A 16998-nucleotide genomic window follows, 5' to 3' on the forward strand; every position below is an offset into this window, starting at 1 on the left:
TGCGAGAAAATATCTTCAAATTTTATTAACATTTTAGAGACATCGTTTTCTTGGTAGACGAGAAAACATGGACTCTGTTTAAGTTCCTCGCAGAACCTATTTTTACAATAATTGGTTTTGTTGAAGCGAAAAGTTCGAATTGGAATGGCTTTTTCGAATCGTTTTAGTTTGCTAATACACATTGTTATTAAATGGTCCGTGTTTATAGGTGGTTCTGCTACAATAGTTTCTTTACAAAGAGATTTGGTTGTTATAATGTTATCTAAAATGGATTGGCTGTTTTTAGAGTTGTATGTCGGTATCGACTTATTGGTTATTGACAAATTGTATGGTTTAATAGAATCGCTGAGAAATTTAGCTTCATGTTTATTCAAGTAGTTAATATTGAAATCACCCAAAATCGTAACATCTCGCGCTTCAGAGGCAGCGTAATCGATACCCTTTAGTGTATCTTCTATAAAAATTTCCTTGAATTGTTTGTGTGGATTGTAGGCAATAGCAATTATCTGTCTTTTTGGTTCTGCTACAATAGTTTCTTTACAAAGAGATTTGGTTGTTATAATGTTATCTAAAATGGATTGGCTGTTTTTAGAATTGTATGTCGGTATCGACTTATTGGTTATTGACAAATTGTATGGTTTAATAGAATCGCTGAGAAATTTAGCTTCATGTTTATTCAAGTAGTTAATATTGAAATCACCCAAAATCGTAACATCTCGCGCTTCAGAGGCAGCGTAATCGATACCCTTTAGTGTATCTTCTATAAAAATTTCCTTGAATTGTTTGTGTGGATTGTAGGCAATAGCAATTATCTGTCTTTTTGGTTCTGCTACAATAGTTTCTTTACAAAGAGATTTGGTTGTTATAATGTTATCTAAAATGGATTGGCTGTTTTTAGAATTGTATGTCGGTATCGACTTATTGGTTATAGAGTGGGTGTAATAGAAATTGGACGATAATTTACTGGATCTGTCGAGTCGCCTTTTTTGAATATGGGAAAAACGTGTGCCTTTTTTAAGGTATATGAGAATACGGATTTCGAGATGCATTCATTGATAATCATCGTAAGAATTGGGTTTACAGTATTAATGCTGTCTTTTAGAGCCCAAGCAGGGATTTTGCTTGGTCCTAATGGCTTGTTTAAGGGAAGTAATAAAATTGCATCTTTCATTTCTTTGTGAGTTATGAACCTGAATTGAAAGTGCCTATTTGTTGCTGTGTACACTGTACTCAGTTGGTACATCTATGGGAGGATCTGCGTTGAAGCGAAAAGTTCGAATTGGAATGGCTTTTTCGAATCGTTTTAGTTTGCTAATACACATTGTTATTAAATGTTCCGTGTTTATAGGTGGTTCTGCTACAATAGTTTCTTTACAAAGAGATTTGGTTGTTATAATGTTATCTAAAATGGATTGGCTGTTTTTAGAGTTGTATGTCGGTATCGACTTATTGGTTATTGACAAATTGTATGGTTTAATAGAATCGCTGAGAAATTTAGCTTCATGTTTATTCAAGTAGTTAATATTGAAATCACCCAAAATCGTAACATCTCGCGCTTCAGAGGCAGCGTAATCGATACCCTTTAGTGTATCTTCTATAAAAATTTCCTTGAATTGTTTGTGTGGATTGTAGGCAATAGCAATTATCTGTCTTTTTGATTTTTTTGAGACGATTGGGCTATATTCCACCCAAAGTCCTTCAAAATGGGAGGGACGTAGATAATTTAAATCTTCTCGAATCTTAGGGTTAAATTTTTTCGGAATAAGAAGAAGAGTACCACCACCTGCGTGTTGACCAGTGCATTTTTTGTTACGGTCGCATCTAAAAATTTCATGGGTTGTTTTGCAGAATGAATAAGTTTTATGATCGCATGTTTCGTCAAGCCAGGTTTCCGTAAGACCGATAATTGTGTTTGAGTCAACTCTTTCTGACAAGAAACGTATTTCCATGTGTTTGTTCTTTATGCTTCTACAATTTAGAGTTATATATTTGATGAAGTTGTGGTGTTCCTTTGCTTTGTTTGCCAGGATTTCATATGAAAGTGCGGGACCTGGATTGACTTCGATGTCCCATTGAAGAAGCAGGATTTCCAACATTCCAATCTAAAAGGTTAGTATCACAACTGCACAATAGATGCCAGCTGTGAATCTAAAGTGGCGGTTAGACGTCATGTTTCTAGTTTTGAGTAGTGCGGTGCTGTTGGGTACATTGTAATTAATGGGAATGCTAGTTAAAAGGGAGAAAATAAGAAGAGTCTTTAAAAGCCATTGGCTAAACATAAATTTGATAAATCCAGATCATTGGGTAATAGACTACTAAAACAACATTAGTATGGATAGTATCTATTATGGCGTAAGTCATAATTACTACGATTGGTATTCATATAATTGTAGGTTTGATTGTAGGCTCGCAAGACTCTTTGGGTGCTCGGGGCCCCACGAGACTTGGCTTGAACCAGGTTTCATACGATTCCTCTGAGGGTGCGCTGGGCCCCTAGAGTTGGAAGTATTCGGAGAAACAACTCGAGGTGATAAGCTGGATAATGGTAGCACCTTTTCCATGATTGCATTTTTTAAAGTACTAACAGAACGCATCAAATGTACTTCATGAAAGAAGATTGACTGATAGTCGTTTATGCTGACAATTTTATCGTATATAGGAACAATTTGATACTTTTTTTTTCTTAAATTTATGAGCAATAAGGCTGTTGAATTCAGTTATACGTTTACCACTTACAGAATCGGGTCCCGATTTCACAGGCGGGACTTGGCATATATTGATTATTGCAGGTGAAAACTTTGTCTCAATTTCACTAATAGTGGCGCAAAAAGTTTCAAATATATCATCTACAGGTTTGTGTAGTTCCCTTGTGAGGGAATTGGTGCCGTCCTGGAAGGTTACTCTGATTTCAGCTCAGTATCGTTGAGATAAGGAATAATCTCAATTTATTGATTTCTATTTTTTTGCAATGAAGTTTTTTATTTTAAGCCTGCAATTTCTCTAACAAACTTCATTCAGGCTTCTCAATTTTCAAGTTCAAGACACATAATGATTTGATTTTTGGAGCTTTGTGTATCGCAAGTGGTGCGAAGCTCAACTTCGCCCCTGTGATGAAAATTGTAGAACAAGTTGATCCAGCATTAGCTGGACCACTGGTTAAACTCTAAGCAGCCAAGGCGCAGATCGAGGACGTGAGACTCTTAATCAACAAGTCGGATATTCGAATCAGGAACATTTGAATAGTTTTTTGGTCAAGTTTTTGCTGCAAAACAATGGCATTTTGGTAGACACTGTAGCTGCTTTCTTCATTGCTAGTGTAGGTAAAATTACAAGCAGTCGTAGAGCAGATATGAGAACGTGATATTCCTTATCTCAACAAATTTTTTTCAAGGTGTATTTTTAACCTTTTCTTCATTTCACTTCTTGAATTTTTCTCGCTTGTGTTTGCAAAGTGCAGCTTCGCCTCTGTGTTTTAATTCATTTTCCTTTTCAGTTTTGGCTTAATTCGCAACGGTAACGTCTATGCATAAGACAACAGAGGTTCTGAGTTCGAATCCTGCCAAGGCCTGGGTCTTTTTGCAAACTAAAAAATTTAATCTTTAGGAAAAAAGTTTCGGCCTATCGTTGGTCTGCTTATTTTTTATCGTCGGCTAAGTTGCCACAGCGCGAACTTTTCTTGTGGCTCAAGCGTTTTTCAGTAATTAATTGTCACTTTTGTTTAAAGCTGGTAAAGCTTTCGATCATTGTGATGGGAAATCAAGTTCAGTTTAAGGAAAATATGTCGGGAAAACTTTTCTCCAGAATTTAAAAAAGCATTCAGAAAACTACTCGAGGCTTATTAAAGCTTTGTTATCTTAAATTTTTATTAAATTTTTATCTCAAGAATAGTGTGTTACCTATCTCGCCAAATCGCCTCTGATATTTCACAACAAGTCTAGTTAATGACGGTTTCCTTTTAGGTTTTAAAAAAAACTAGTCGCAAATCAACTGCTAGTCTACATATATCAGCATTCGCTTAGCTGACATGGCTTTGGTAACTTTATTCTTATACGATAGATTGAAGACGGTACTGTGAGACTGTGAGTGATTTACTTGAAATATTTGTTTAAGAACTGTTACATGTAATAGTCAAACAATTGAATAGATAAGAGGAAATGTACAAAAATTTATTCGAATATTAATAGAGGACCCACAAGTGAGCGGTAGACTCCCCCCCCCTATTCTTGCTACTTGGATCGTTCGTACCACTGAAACAAGATCTGCTACGCCACTGCTTTTTTGTTCTCGAGGGAGTTTTTTTATACTAAGATCAAGGTTTTTCCCGAAAGGGGAGTTTCGAAATTATTTTTTGATCATACCCATCTTCAAAGGGAAAGGGAAGGCCAAGGAGAAACCCAGCAGCTACCGACCAGTCGCACTCACCAGCTGCACCGCGAAGCTGGCGGAACGTCTCGTCGCCACCCGCCTCGTCTACCACCTGGAGTTGAAGAAGAAACTGGCCCCTTGCCAAGCTGGCTTTCGTAGAGACAGAAGCACCGAAGAACAGCTAGCGAGAGTCACCCAAGATATCTTCGACGGCCTAGAGGCCAAGGAACCTCGCCGTGCCGCCCTCGTCTTGCTAGACTTCAGCCGTGCCTACGACAAGACGTGGAAGGCAGCCCTCTACGTGAAGCTGAAAGACCTAGAGGTGCCGACGTGCATGATCCGCTGGATCAAAGGCTTCCTAGCCGACAGACGAGCTAGGGTGCGTTGGAATGACACCCTCAGCAAGGAGCGTGTCTTCAGGGAGGGACTACCACAAGGGTCCGTTCTGGCACCAGCGCTGTGGCTTTGTTATTGCAACGACATCTGGCAGACAGTCCATGACAGAGCCCCGGACTGTGGCCTCAGCCTCTTTGCCGATGACACTGCACTGGTTGCCTCCGACCGAGAGCTTAAGAAATGCGCCACCAAGCTTCAACCGGCCCTGGACGCGGTCACGGAGTGGTGCTCCCGCTGGAAAGTCCAGCTTGCACAGTACGAAGACGCGGCCGAAAGCAAGTGCTGCTACACTGTGCACGCTAGATCCAGCGGAGAACAACAATAAGACCAAGCTCTCTCTCACCCTCGCCGATCACCCAGTGAAGTTCGAGAAAACCCCTACCTTCCTGGGGCTGAAACTGGACTGCCAGCTGACATTTGCCGCACACGCTGAAGATGTCAAGAAACGGATGGCAAAGAGACGCAACGGCCTTGCTGCCATAGCTAGACGGTCTGTCGGGACCTCCCAACACAACCTCAGAGCAGCCTATATCGCCACCACCCTCGCGGTCGCGGACTACTCTTCTGCAGTCTGGATGAACCATGCCCAGCCATCGACCCGTAAGGCCGTAGAGGCTGCTCAAAACAAGTGTGCGAGAGTAATAACAGGATGCCTCGGACTCACCAACGAGAAAGCCCTCCTCGCCTGCGCCGACCTCCCGCCTCTCCGCCATGTCGCTCAAGAGAGGGCTTCGGTGCTCCGCGAGCGCCTACTCCTCATCCACGACGACGTCCCAGCGCACAAGACTGCCAAAGCCTGGGTACAACCAAGACTAAAAAGCCGGACCCATGAATCCTGGAAGAGGAACAACGACCACGAGCCAGATGACACCGACACCCTCAGGACACACCGAGGCTGCTGGAGGAGAATCGCGACAGAGATGGACTGTATCGTCGAGCTGGACAGCTTCCCCCGCTAACAGATTAGTTGCCAAATTGCTCCTTGGACACTGTACCAACCGGAGACCTTCTTCCGCCTTGACTTGGCAGACAGAGACATCAAGAAGGAGAAGTGCGACTCCCAAGTCTCCATCACCAATGACCTACTGGATTACCTTACCAAGGATGACATAGAGATCTGGACAGACGGATCGGTGCAGGAAGGTAACCAAAATGGAGGAGGAGCAGCTATTATCACCACCAAGCTTACGAGTACGACCCTAAAGTCTGCAGCCGGTGCTGTGGCGTCCTCCTATGAAGCAGAGATGGAGGCCATCAAAATAGCCCTGGAGTATGTGAGTACCCTCGGCCAGGAACACGGCACCAGCGTCAGAATCATGACTGATTCCCTCTCCTCGCTCAGCGAACTAGCGACAGGCCCAGAGGGTCAAGACACCAACTGCGGCATCACCATATGGAAGGCGGTTGAGAAGATTGGGCGTTGCACTTTCGTCTGGGTCCCCGCACACTGCGGACTCGAAGGGAACGAGTGCGCAGACGTAGCAGCCGGAGAGGCAACTCACCTCGCCCAGGATATACGCCCACTGACACTCAACACGGCCAAAGCCGTCATCAAGAAAGAGCGAAGACTAAAGGACAAGAGGTACCTCCAAAACTGGGCAACTACCATGAAAAACCGCCCGAAGAAGTTCCTCAACAGATGGGAAGAGGTCACGTGGAACCAACTACGAACGGGCCACTCCTCACTATCCAGAGCTGACCTGGCCAGATTTGGGGCCATCGAAGACCCCGGCTGCCTGGACTGTGGAGAGCCAGACACCGTAAACCATATACTCAGCTGCCAACGAGGCGCCCACATACGACACGAACTGACCGGACGAGATGACGACATGGAAAGCCTATTCAACAACCCCGGATACCTGTTCACATACCTCAGAAGGATGGGACGTGCCCATATCAGTGCGGAGCACTGACCAGGGCCTCCTGAAGCAAGAAGAAGAAGAAATTATTTTTTGGCCAACAATTGATTTTCCGAGCTATCCCAAAACATTGAAAAGACCCTATTTGTGAAACGTTTTGAAGCAGGCGATTAAAAAAAACGTTTTACGGCGCTATATTGAAGTTTTCATCTGAAACCGTATTTTTGGCGCTCTAAAATTGCGTGTAGAGGGTTACCAGCGGCGCGTCGAATTCTTGAAAAAAAGCGCGAATATCCGCCCGACTCTCCTCTCACCTATTCCGCCCCTAGCATAGTACTGCTTCTTCTCTGCCTAAGGGTCATACCATAAATGCCACATACTGCATCTTTTAAAATGTATACAGCTAACCATAAAGGTCTTTGCTCTTTTGTAGGTTCGGGAACCAGATGTTCGGTCCAATCTGGAACAACCAGTCGATCAAGGCAGTGAAGTTGACGTTCAAGGAGGCGATAGGGACCAAAGGGAGAGGGGGCTACTTCGACCCCAGTGGCATCATCAGAGACGTCATGCAGAACCACATGGTACAACTGCTCTGTCTAGTCGCAATGGAGAAGCCCCCGTCGCTAGAGGCAGACGATATACGCGCAGAGAAGGTAATTTTTAAGAGTTGCAAAATGTCCAGCGGAGCTTAAAATTTCGGAATTCAATAAAAGAGTAAATGACGTGATTCAGAAAACGTCATTTCAAGATCGCCGGAAATTTTAAAATTGCGTGAAACATTTGTTCAAAAGTAACAGATTGCTTTTTATAGTTAACATAAATACTATTCTCTGTTCAAAATTTTTGGAACTTGTAAATACTTCAAGCAAAATATGATTCATAAATGCCAATGTCCGCTATTTTATACCCAGTGTCCGTGATTTTATCCAACCCAGTGTTCGCTATTTTATAGGTAAAAGTTCTCAAACGAATTCAGCCCGTGAAAATGGAAGACGTAGTGTTGGGACAGTACGTAGGAGACAAGTCTAAACCCGAGGATAGCGAGGCCTACCAGGGGTACTTGGACGACCCAACTGTACCCAAAAGTTCGACAACGCCCACTTTCGCCACAGCTGTGCTGCACGTGAACAATGACAGGTGGGAGGGAGTTCCATTCATCATCAAAGCGGGCAAAGGTCTGAATGAACGAAAAGCAGAGGTGAGTGGGCACTAATTGTTCTCGCTTCTATTTTCTTTTTCTCAATTCTCAATTTTAATCGTCTTCAATCGGTTTAGTTAATAGAGAGTACGCAGCAGATCTGTGAATATCATTCTTTGACTTTTTGAAATTGCCCTTATTTTTACGCGTTATACGAGTTGGTTCACGACTTTGTGGAATCCAATTTATTTGTCGATGAATCCAAAACAGCAAAAAGATCAAAGAAAACAGCCCTTTTGCGGATTCAGCCACAAATCTGTTTTCAGCTTGTTGTGGAATCCGCTTGCAATTCAGAAAATACTCAGTTTGGTCTCGTAATAGGTAGCGCACCTGGTATTATTTCTGTCAAATATTTGTGTCATTAAGTTTTGCTGCATGCTGCGAATGAATTTAGATCAGACTGCAGTTCAAAGATGCTCAGGGAGACATTTTCTCGCAGAAGTGTCAGAGGAACGAACTCGTGTTCAGAGTGCAGCCCAATGAGGCAGTCTACGCTAAACTCATGACCAAAATACCAGGCATGTTTTAAACAACTTATGTACTTTTATCTCATGGGCTCATGTTTAATAACTTTAATGGAACTCTCGCAGATGGGTGCAACACGTTTTGATATTTTATTGCTGTTTTTACGAGTCGATGAACATAGTTCAGACTGTTATATTGGTCGCAATAATTTTTGTTTGGTTTTTTCAGGGAAAGTCAAAAAGTTTATTGAGGCTTACATTTACTCTTTTGCTGTTTGGCTTTTGATCTCTTTGTAGTAGTTAGAACATAGTTGAAAGATGCCCGAGTGAAAAAGAGCCCTGCCTGAAGGCACGAAGTGCCCGAGTGCGGATCTTTTGCCCGAGGCCATCTTCAACTATGTTCTTACTGTTGAAGAGTATGTTTTGGCTCTTTCTGAGGGAAAGATGCCAGAAAATTGTGAAAGAGCCTGGAAAAGTGCGCGAAACTATGCAAATGATTTCTTTTTTCATTCATGCGTTCTTATATTTCATTTTTCATTCATGCCTTGTCGTGAAAGAACACGTGTGAAAGAGCAGAATCATACAGTGCTGATTTAAATTAACCGGACAAAACGCGTTAAACTCGAAATTTAAAACGCGTTTTTCTCAAATTGGGTTGAGTTTAGGTGAAAACTTATGAAGACAAAACTTGCTTAAAATTTAAGCAGAATTAATATGGTGTAATTTGTTTTGCGAAATTCGGGTCCAAAATTTAACCCCAAAAATGGGTCATTTTGGCTTTTCTTAGTTAATCAAAAATTGCGCCAAAAATAACGAGTCGATCACAGACATAATTATATCAAAGTGAGCCCCTTACGTAGCCCAACGAACTTTAAGAAGGGCATATTCTCCAAAAAAAATTGCAAACCGTTTAAAAATTGTTTTTAAATCAAAAGTGGGTTTTTTTATATATTAAAAAAGACCTTTTTTGTCTATCAAACAAAAATAAATTAGTTTACACAATGTTTTGGAGAATATACCTTTCTTAAAGTTTGTTGGGCTACGTAAGGGGTTCACTTTGATATAATTATGTCTGTGATCGACTCGTTATTTTTGGCGCAATTTTTGATTAACTAAGAAAAGCCAAAATGACCCATTTTTGGGGTAAAACTTTGGACCCGAATTTCGCAAAACAAATTACACCATATTAATTCTGCTTAAATTTTAAGCAAGTTTTGTCTTCATAAGTTTTCACCTAAACTCAACCCAATTTGAGAAAAACGCGTTTCAAATTTCGAGTTTAACGAGTTTTGTCCGGTTAATTTAAATCAGCACTGTACTCTTCTTAAGTTCAGTTTATTTCCTTTGTTTAAAGGAAGGCCAATACCACCATCGAACAGCGAAAGTGTAGAGGTCACGAAAAACGTGATCGGCTTCTAGTTTCGAAACAGGAGTTTACTTTTCAGATTTCCGCAGCGGAATAGAAAATGTACCTATTGATCCAGTTTTCTCAAAATGGGCTAATTTAATCAAAATTGTCGATCATAAATTGGTTTAGAAATTCGAAGGGCCTTAATGACGCCTATTTTTTTGAATTCGATTTTTTTTTTTTCGAAAAACAAGTCAGTATTTTTTTTGTTTACTTGCGTTCATTGCCTCTTTTCCAACTGTCTGTTGGCCATGTTTTTGTTTTTGCGACTTATGAGCATCCAATACATTTGGATCTATTAGTTGCAGGTTTTTATAGTTGCTTTCCTGAAGTGAAGATGGTATATTCGTAATTTTTGTTTGCTTAAAAATATCTTTTGAAAAGACCTGGTATAGTATGTATGATGGAGGTCGTTTTGTGAAAATGCTAAATATCTCTTTTGCTCTGCAGGTATGGAGTTCAAACTGGAGGAGACGGAACTAGACCTGACGTTAACAGAGAGGTTCCACGGTCACAAGTTCCCAGATGCGTACGAGAGGCTTCTGTGGGATGTTTACTGCGGCAACCAGTCCAGCTTTGTCAGAAGGTGCGCCTCATAAGTCTTTTTTGTTGAGCAGTTTCAAGTCGAATTTATCACGTAATTTATCATCATTGCTGGTCTAGCTTATATTAAATGTTTTTCTTTTAAATTAACTTCCCAAGAAAACTTAGTGCAACAAATTTTGTTTCTGTAAAATTGCTCTTCGTCTTCTGGGCCTTCAGGAACATTCGAATTATTTTGCTAATTTTTGCATCTGCCCAACCCTAAATCCGCTCCTGAACAGTTACATTAGTCTCTTTTTTTGTTGAAAACGACGTATTTGGCGATTGGTTGCAATTAGTCGAAAAAGGTAAAATTTGAAACATATTTTTTCCTCGAGATGAAAAGCTTTTGGAAATCACGACTGCAAGGGGATCAAATTTGTTAATATAACACTCGACGCGTTATATCTTTAATTTGTGTTACCTGATTTTGGGTGGATGAATCACCCGAATCTTTCCCTGCTGCTGATGATCGGAAAAAAATGTGTTTTAGTGACGAGCTTAGGGAGGCGTGGAGGATTTTCACACCACTGCTGAATGAAATTGATACTGCAAAGCACAAACCAGTAGACTACATATTCGGAAGGTGAAAAGAACTGCATCTGGTTTTTTAGAAAAATAAAATTGTGATTAGAAGTTACTTCAAACACAATGATGTCATCAATAGTTACCCCCAGAAAGTTTAGTTTTATCATTTTTAATGTGTTGTCTTCTCACATCATGTCGCCTTATCCTTATTAAGTGTCAATGAACGAAGTGAAGTCACTTTTTAGGTCGTGTTATTTAAAAAATCCCAAGCTTGAAATTTGTTTTTTTTTCAGTTTGACTTTTGATGTCTTTACAAGTTCATTTCAAATTAATTTGCTAAATGGAAGGTAAATTGCGCTCCCCTCTTACGTAAGTGTTAAAAAAACATGGAAAACTTCTAGCTTAAAAAATGGATTTTAATTGTTAGGTTTTGCGGCGGAATAAAAAGTTTAGTTAGTGGTCCAGTTCTCTCTAATTAGGTTAGTTTTATGTAAATTTTGTCGCTAAAGATTCGTGAATTTAAAGAGCTTTGATGCCCTTTGTATTTTTTCCTACGGAAATCTTTCGAAAGTTGTGAGTATCTTCTCAGTTTTTTGAGTTCATTAACATTTCTCCAACTGTTTGTTGGCTTAAGAACAATCAATGGTTGATCTATGGTTAGCTTATGGTTAAATACTGTTAACCATAAGAGTATTTAACCAAAAGTGACATTTGTTAACTTCTGAAATTTAACCGAATCTATCTATCTATCTATCTATATCTATCTATACTATATTTAAATGCTAGTGACAGCTATCTCCCATGTTTAAGCTTAAAAGTTTTGCATGTTTAACGAAAGATTTTTTTCATGTTTAATCTATATCGTATATTGCAATGCTTAAGAAAATTTTTCAATTCGTGTTCCGCTTGGTCATTAATTTTTCAGTAATTTTTTTTCGAGGCCAAATTCTGAATACCTGCTTTTCGAGGTCTGTCTGAATACCTGCTGTTTCAATTAATATGATTAAGTCTGTCTACCCGTCTCCTAATTTTTAATTTGGTTTTGACGATTTAGTTCAAAATAGTACTACTGTCAAACGGTTGCCTCCAATCTCTCTGGATTTTCTATCTTTTTTTCCACCTTCTTTTTTCTATCTTTTTTTTGGCATATTTTTCTATCTTTCTTTTCATCATTTTTTCAAAATTGTTTCTATTTTTCCTTGCCTTATTGTTGGGTGCTGTCAGGGTACTCTCATGATTTGTGAATCTCGCCATTTGACTGATCATTTCCTTGTAGTTTTTGACTTTTTTTGTGATTTTTCAAAAAGTTTTCAGAAAAGTTAACGAATTTTTTTCTTTAAATCTTGAAATTCCCAACCATGTAGTTGGGGGCTATCAGGTTACTATCAGTTATTGCGAACCTCGCCTCCAATTTTAACTGCTCAAATCCTTATAGTTTTCGAGATAGGACTTATTTGCATTTTTTTTTTTAATTTCAAAAAACTTAAATTAATACTTTTCTTCAAAGTTTGAAATTCCCAACCCTGTGGTTGGGTGCTGTCAGGGTAACCTCAGGAGTTGCAATTCTTGCCTCCAAATATGACTGCTCAAATCATGGTAGTTTTCGAGATATGACATTTTTTTGTGATTTTTTCGAAAAATTTTCAGTGAAACCAAACAATTTTTTTTTCTTCAAAATTTGAAATTCCCAACCCTGTAGTTGGGAGCTGTCAGAGTACTCTCAGGATTTGCGAATCTTGCCTCCAAATATGACTACTCAATTCTTTGTAGTTTTTGAGATTCGACTTTTTTTTGATTTTTTCAAAAAGTTTTCAAAAAAACCCATAAAATTTTTTTTTTTAATTTTAATTTCCGAACCCTGTAGTGGGAGCTGTCAGAGTACTCATAGGGGTTTCGAATCTTGCCTCCAAACATGACTGCTCCGATTTCCAAATCCTGGTAGTTTTTGAGATATGAGGATTTCTTTTCTATGATTTTTCAATTAACCTAGGGAGTTGAAAATTTCCCAGGAGTTGAAAATCTTGCCTCCAAATATGACTACTCAAAATTTTTCGAGATGACGGAAAATAGGAATTAAAAAATTAATAAAATATCAAATTACCAGCCATGTAATGGGGTGCTGTCAGAGTACACTAAAAGCCTGCAGATGTGGTTTCCAATGTGTGCAGTTTTTCATGAAATGTCAAAAATTCGAAGCACCGTCAAAAAATTAGCTACTATAAATACAGCTATATCGAAGGTTATGTTTTAGCCGGGGACCGCTTGAATCTGATGAGCTGGAGAGAAAATATGACATGAAGTTCAGTGGGACCTACACGTACAAACCGTCCCAGCTTTCCAAATCGCAGCTCTGACTTGAAACTCCTCAATTGAAACTTTGAGTTATCAATCAGATATTACTTATTGAGTTTGTCTCGGTTGTTTGAAACATCGGCTATTTTACAATTCCATTGAAAAGTCGTGTCGTATTTTTTTTTTGAATTTTGATTGCCAAAAAGATGTTAATAAAGAGTGACAGGAACTAGATAGTGTTATAAAATTGGTCGAGTTGGTTCCTCTGGATGAAATTTAGTTTGTTTGCCTGTAAAGATAATTCGTAAACTTATATTTCTATTGGCCGTCCTTGAATTTAATAATTTTCCTAAAATAAATCAAGTTGATTCCTTCGATTAGTTGTTTATATGAAATAAAATTGTTTGAAAATGCAATTTTTTTTCAAAAAGAATATTTGTTCTTTAATACGACGCCGAATACTTAAGAACACCCTTGCGAAGAACAAAAACTGTATACACACGCGGAGCGTAGGGCCAAATTACAGTATCCCTCTGTTTTTTCCAACATAAGTCGGCAATAATAGTGCTCGTTTATTTGGTGGCACTTTTGCAACGATAACCTTATATCTGGTTTTACTTCTAGATGTCGCAATTATGAGGATGTATGAATCTTGATCTCCAGCTCAGGGTTTGAATTCTGGCATGTGTTAGTTTCATCTTTTCTCTCGGCCTTTTCCATTCCTTTACTCTAGCGATCGTAGTGTATTAGCACGCACCTTCTTTTTTCTAACCTAACTCGCAAATAAAAGTGCTAATTTAGTGGCATTTGCCATAATCACGATCTGTAAAATTGGAAACTTCAAAGCATCTGTGCTCTATTCGTGGCTAGTGTTTATGAACAGTCAGGTGTCCGTGGGTGTAGGGCGACCATTCGTTACAGGCAACAATTCGTCACAGACGACAAGTCGCCACAAGGCATTGGCAAGTAGAATACGCTTGATCCACAGCGCTTATATCCGGCACGAGGGGAATATTGCGCGTGAATCAGTGTTCCCCGCTTAATCTGTTAGGAATGGTCTCTTGTTACGATTTGTCTCCTCACGGTCTTTGGCTTAGGGGTAGTGCGTGTGACCCAAAATACCTTGGTCGCAGGATCAAATCAGATACGTAGCCGATTTTTGACTAATTCGAGGCTTATTTCTATTTTTTCTTATTTCATTTTAAAGTGCTGCCTTTAAAATCGTGGTCTCGATAACCGCAGCTTTGTCTCTTTGTTCAAAGTTTCTAGTTTTGTAATTATTTTACAGAATGCTCGATATTATGTTGTAATTTATGAAGAGCAAATATGTTGAGAACAGTAGTTAGTTCACCATGCAATTTTTCATAGCAATATGACAACGTTAAAATTCTTTTTCAAACCTGAATCTGACAACGTTGAAATTTTTTTTCAAACATCAAATATGCATGAAAGTGAAAAACAGCTCTTTCTTTCTCTTGTTGACGTTTTAGAGCTTAATTTTGTCGTTCATTTTTGTTTGTTTGCGAAGTTGCAGCTTAGCCTGTGTTAGAATGTAGAGAAGGGCATAGAAAAAGACTATTTTGAAACGCTGAAGCTTTATCAAAGTACAGTGTTGATTTAAATTAAACTGACGAAACGAACAAAATGGGAAATTCAAATGTGTTTTTTCTCTAGACGCATAGGTTGAAATAAGTCAAAAAGTAACGAGAACAAAAGTTTCGCCAAGAATCATAAAGTGTTATTTGTTTTTCGAAAATCGCAAACAAAATTTAAATTCAAGAATGGGTTTTGCTCCTTGAGTTCATACAAAAACTGCGCTGAAATACGGGGTCAACCGACTAACCGTTTACACCAAAAGCGTTTTAATTTTGTTGAGGGAAGTTTTGGAGATATAACTTGTTGGGTTACACGAGAGATTTGTTTTGCTATAATTTGCCCAGCGATTTAGCATGCAGCTGAAGCGCAATTCTTGATTAAACAAGGAACAACAAATGACAAGTTTCTGGATTAAACTTTGGCTCCGAATTTTGGAAAATAATTTGCATCATGTTATTTTTACCAAGTTCTAAGCAATTTTTGTTTTCATCACCTTCTCTGATGTCAATTCACTCCCAGAAAAAAAGGTTAAAATTTTCAATTCAGTTCAATTTTTGCAGAGAATAAAAAACGAGCTTCCTTCGAGATAGTCAAAGTTGACTGAAAAAAAAAACACGAATCTTGATCCATAGTTCTGTTCCACTCTTCCAGAGTCGAAACTAAAACAACTTTTTTGCGCTGGTGATAAATCTATCTTCTAACTTTCCATTTCCAAAAACCTTCAAATATTAAGGTTTCAAATTGAAAAATTTAGGCAGTCCTAACATTTTTGAATTGGATTGATGATAAAAAATCTGCAAAACTTGTAAATCTGCAATCAGAAAAAAATGAAAATCTGTATATTTCAAAAAAGTGAAAAATTACTAATTTTAATTTTCGATCGCAATTTTTTTTTCCAAAATTTTTGTCAGCTAGACTTATTTTTCGTAAAACTTAAAGAATGTGTATATATTTTTTATGATCTGTTTTGCTACAAAATGTATAGGACTGATTTTTTTATTCTTAAGTGAGAATTTTAATTTAAAGGTATTCAAATGTGACACAATTATAGAGACTAATTGATTTTCATCATCATTGAAATGTCCATAAAATTTGCAAAATTTTTCTCAAAAATAATATGCAGTTGAAATAAAACCGAACCACCTTGAAAACTCTGGGTGTTCCAGTTTTTAATTTTTTTTTCTATAGCAGGTGAATGTAGTTGGACATTAATGGTAGTTTTATTTCAAAAGAGCGGAACAAAATTGAACAATTGACAGATACAAGATTTGATGGAAAAATCTACAGCGACAATTTTTTTGCTCTTCTGAAATCACACGACACTACAGTTACCAAAAAGGCTAACTTTTGCCCTTCTAAATCTCAAAATCGCTTTTTCTGGCAATGCCTATATACAACTTGACATCTGGAAACCTTTTGTTAAATGATACGCTTGCTTAATATTTTTCTGCTGTTATACTTTTTTTACGCTCGCGCTAAGCAAACGTTACCGAAAAGGAGTGTAAATTTTTTTTGGCTAGCAAATTGTTTAATACAATCACTGAATAGTTTGATCTGCTATGATTTCCTCTGCTATCATTCGGGCTGCTGACATGATTTATATCTGAAAGTTTAACTTACTGGCTGATAAGACTAGTAACTAATGATTAAAACTATATCCAGGATTTTACCGTTTCGTGTTAAATAATTGAAGCTCGCAGGAGTTCACACTTGGCATTCTCCGCAAATGGGTTCTTGTTGTCTCTCACAGGGTGCACGAAATGATCTCCCTTCTTGTTATGCTCCATGATTTCGATCAAACTAAAAACCCAATGCTGATTTAACAGCTTCATCGTGAAGCGACAATTCGTAACATGCGACAATTCGCAACAGGTGACAATTCGTAGCAATAATTGAAGCGGCAAACACTAATTTATGCGACCTTTCTCTGTGCCGGGTGTAAGCGCAGCGGAGCCTAATACGAATCGATGCCCTACCCAACTTCATATTGCTTCAGTCTCCTTTTTTACTAAGTTACTAAGTTATTTCAAGATTTTTATACACTTTTGGAAACCCAATTCCTGACTCATCAATTTCATATTTCCTTAATCGTCATTTATTACTAGGTTAGTTCATGCTTTTTACTAACTTTGGGACGGACTCAAATGTTTACGCGGAGAACCGCTGTTGTGCCCCTTATTACAATTTAAGAGCTAAGTACTGTCTTTTTTTTGTCCTTTGGGTTGGATAGTGTTGCCTCACCGTAGAACAACCTGCACAAATAATGGTGGGCCTTCAACTCAGGGGCGAATCTAGGATTTACTCGACGCG

At 38.7% G+C, this 16998-nt stretch overlaps 2 protein-coding genes across 2 annotated transcripts in view; both read left to right on the top strand.

Moving 5' to 3' along the window:
* LOC134853849 (glucose-6-phosphate 1-dehydrogenase-like) overlaps nt 1–13508 on the top strand; it is a 31608-nt gene extending 18100 nt beyond the window's left edge. Inside the window, exons 6-11 of the mRNA XM_063869792.1 lie at nt 7054–7273; nt 7573–7818; nt 8213–8336; nt 10141–10276; nt 10766–10858; nt 13052–13508. Coding sequence (XP_063725862.1) covers nt 7054–7273; nt 7573–7818; nt 8213–8336; nt 10141–10276; nt 10766–10858; nt 13052–13154 — 922 coding nt within the window. The 3' untranslated portion in view covers nt 13155–13508. The remainder of the gene's footprint in view (nt 1–7053; nt 7274–7572; nt 7819–8212; nt 8337–10140; nt 10277–10765; nt 10859–13051) is intronic.
* Nucleotides 1–16998, top strand: part of LOC134853847 (dihydrolipoyl dehydrogenase, mitochondrial-like) — a 138288-nt gene that overhangs the window by 14808 nt on the left and 106482 nt on the right. The window lies entirely within an intron of this gene.

The sequence above is a fragment of the Symsagittifera roscoffensis genome, chromosome 9, assembly GCF_963678635.1.
Source record: "Symsagittifera roscoffensis chromosome 9, txSymRosc1.1, whole genome shotgun sequence".
NCBI classification, from domain to species: Eukaryota; Metazoa; Xenacoelomorpha; order Acoela; family Convolutidae; genus Symsagittifera; species Symsagittifera roscoffensis.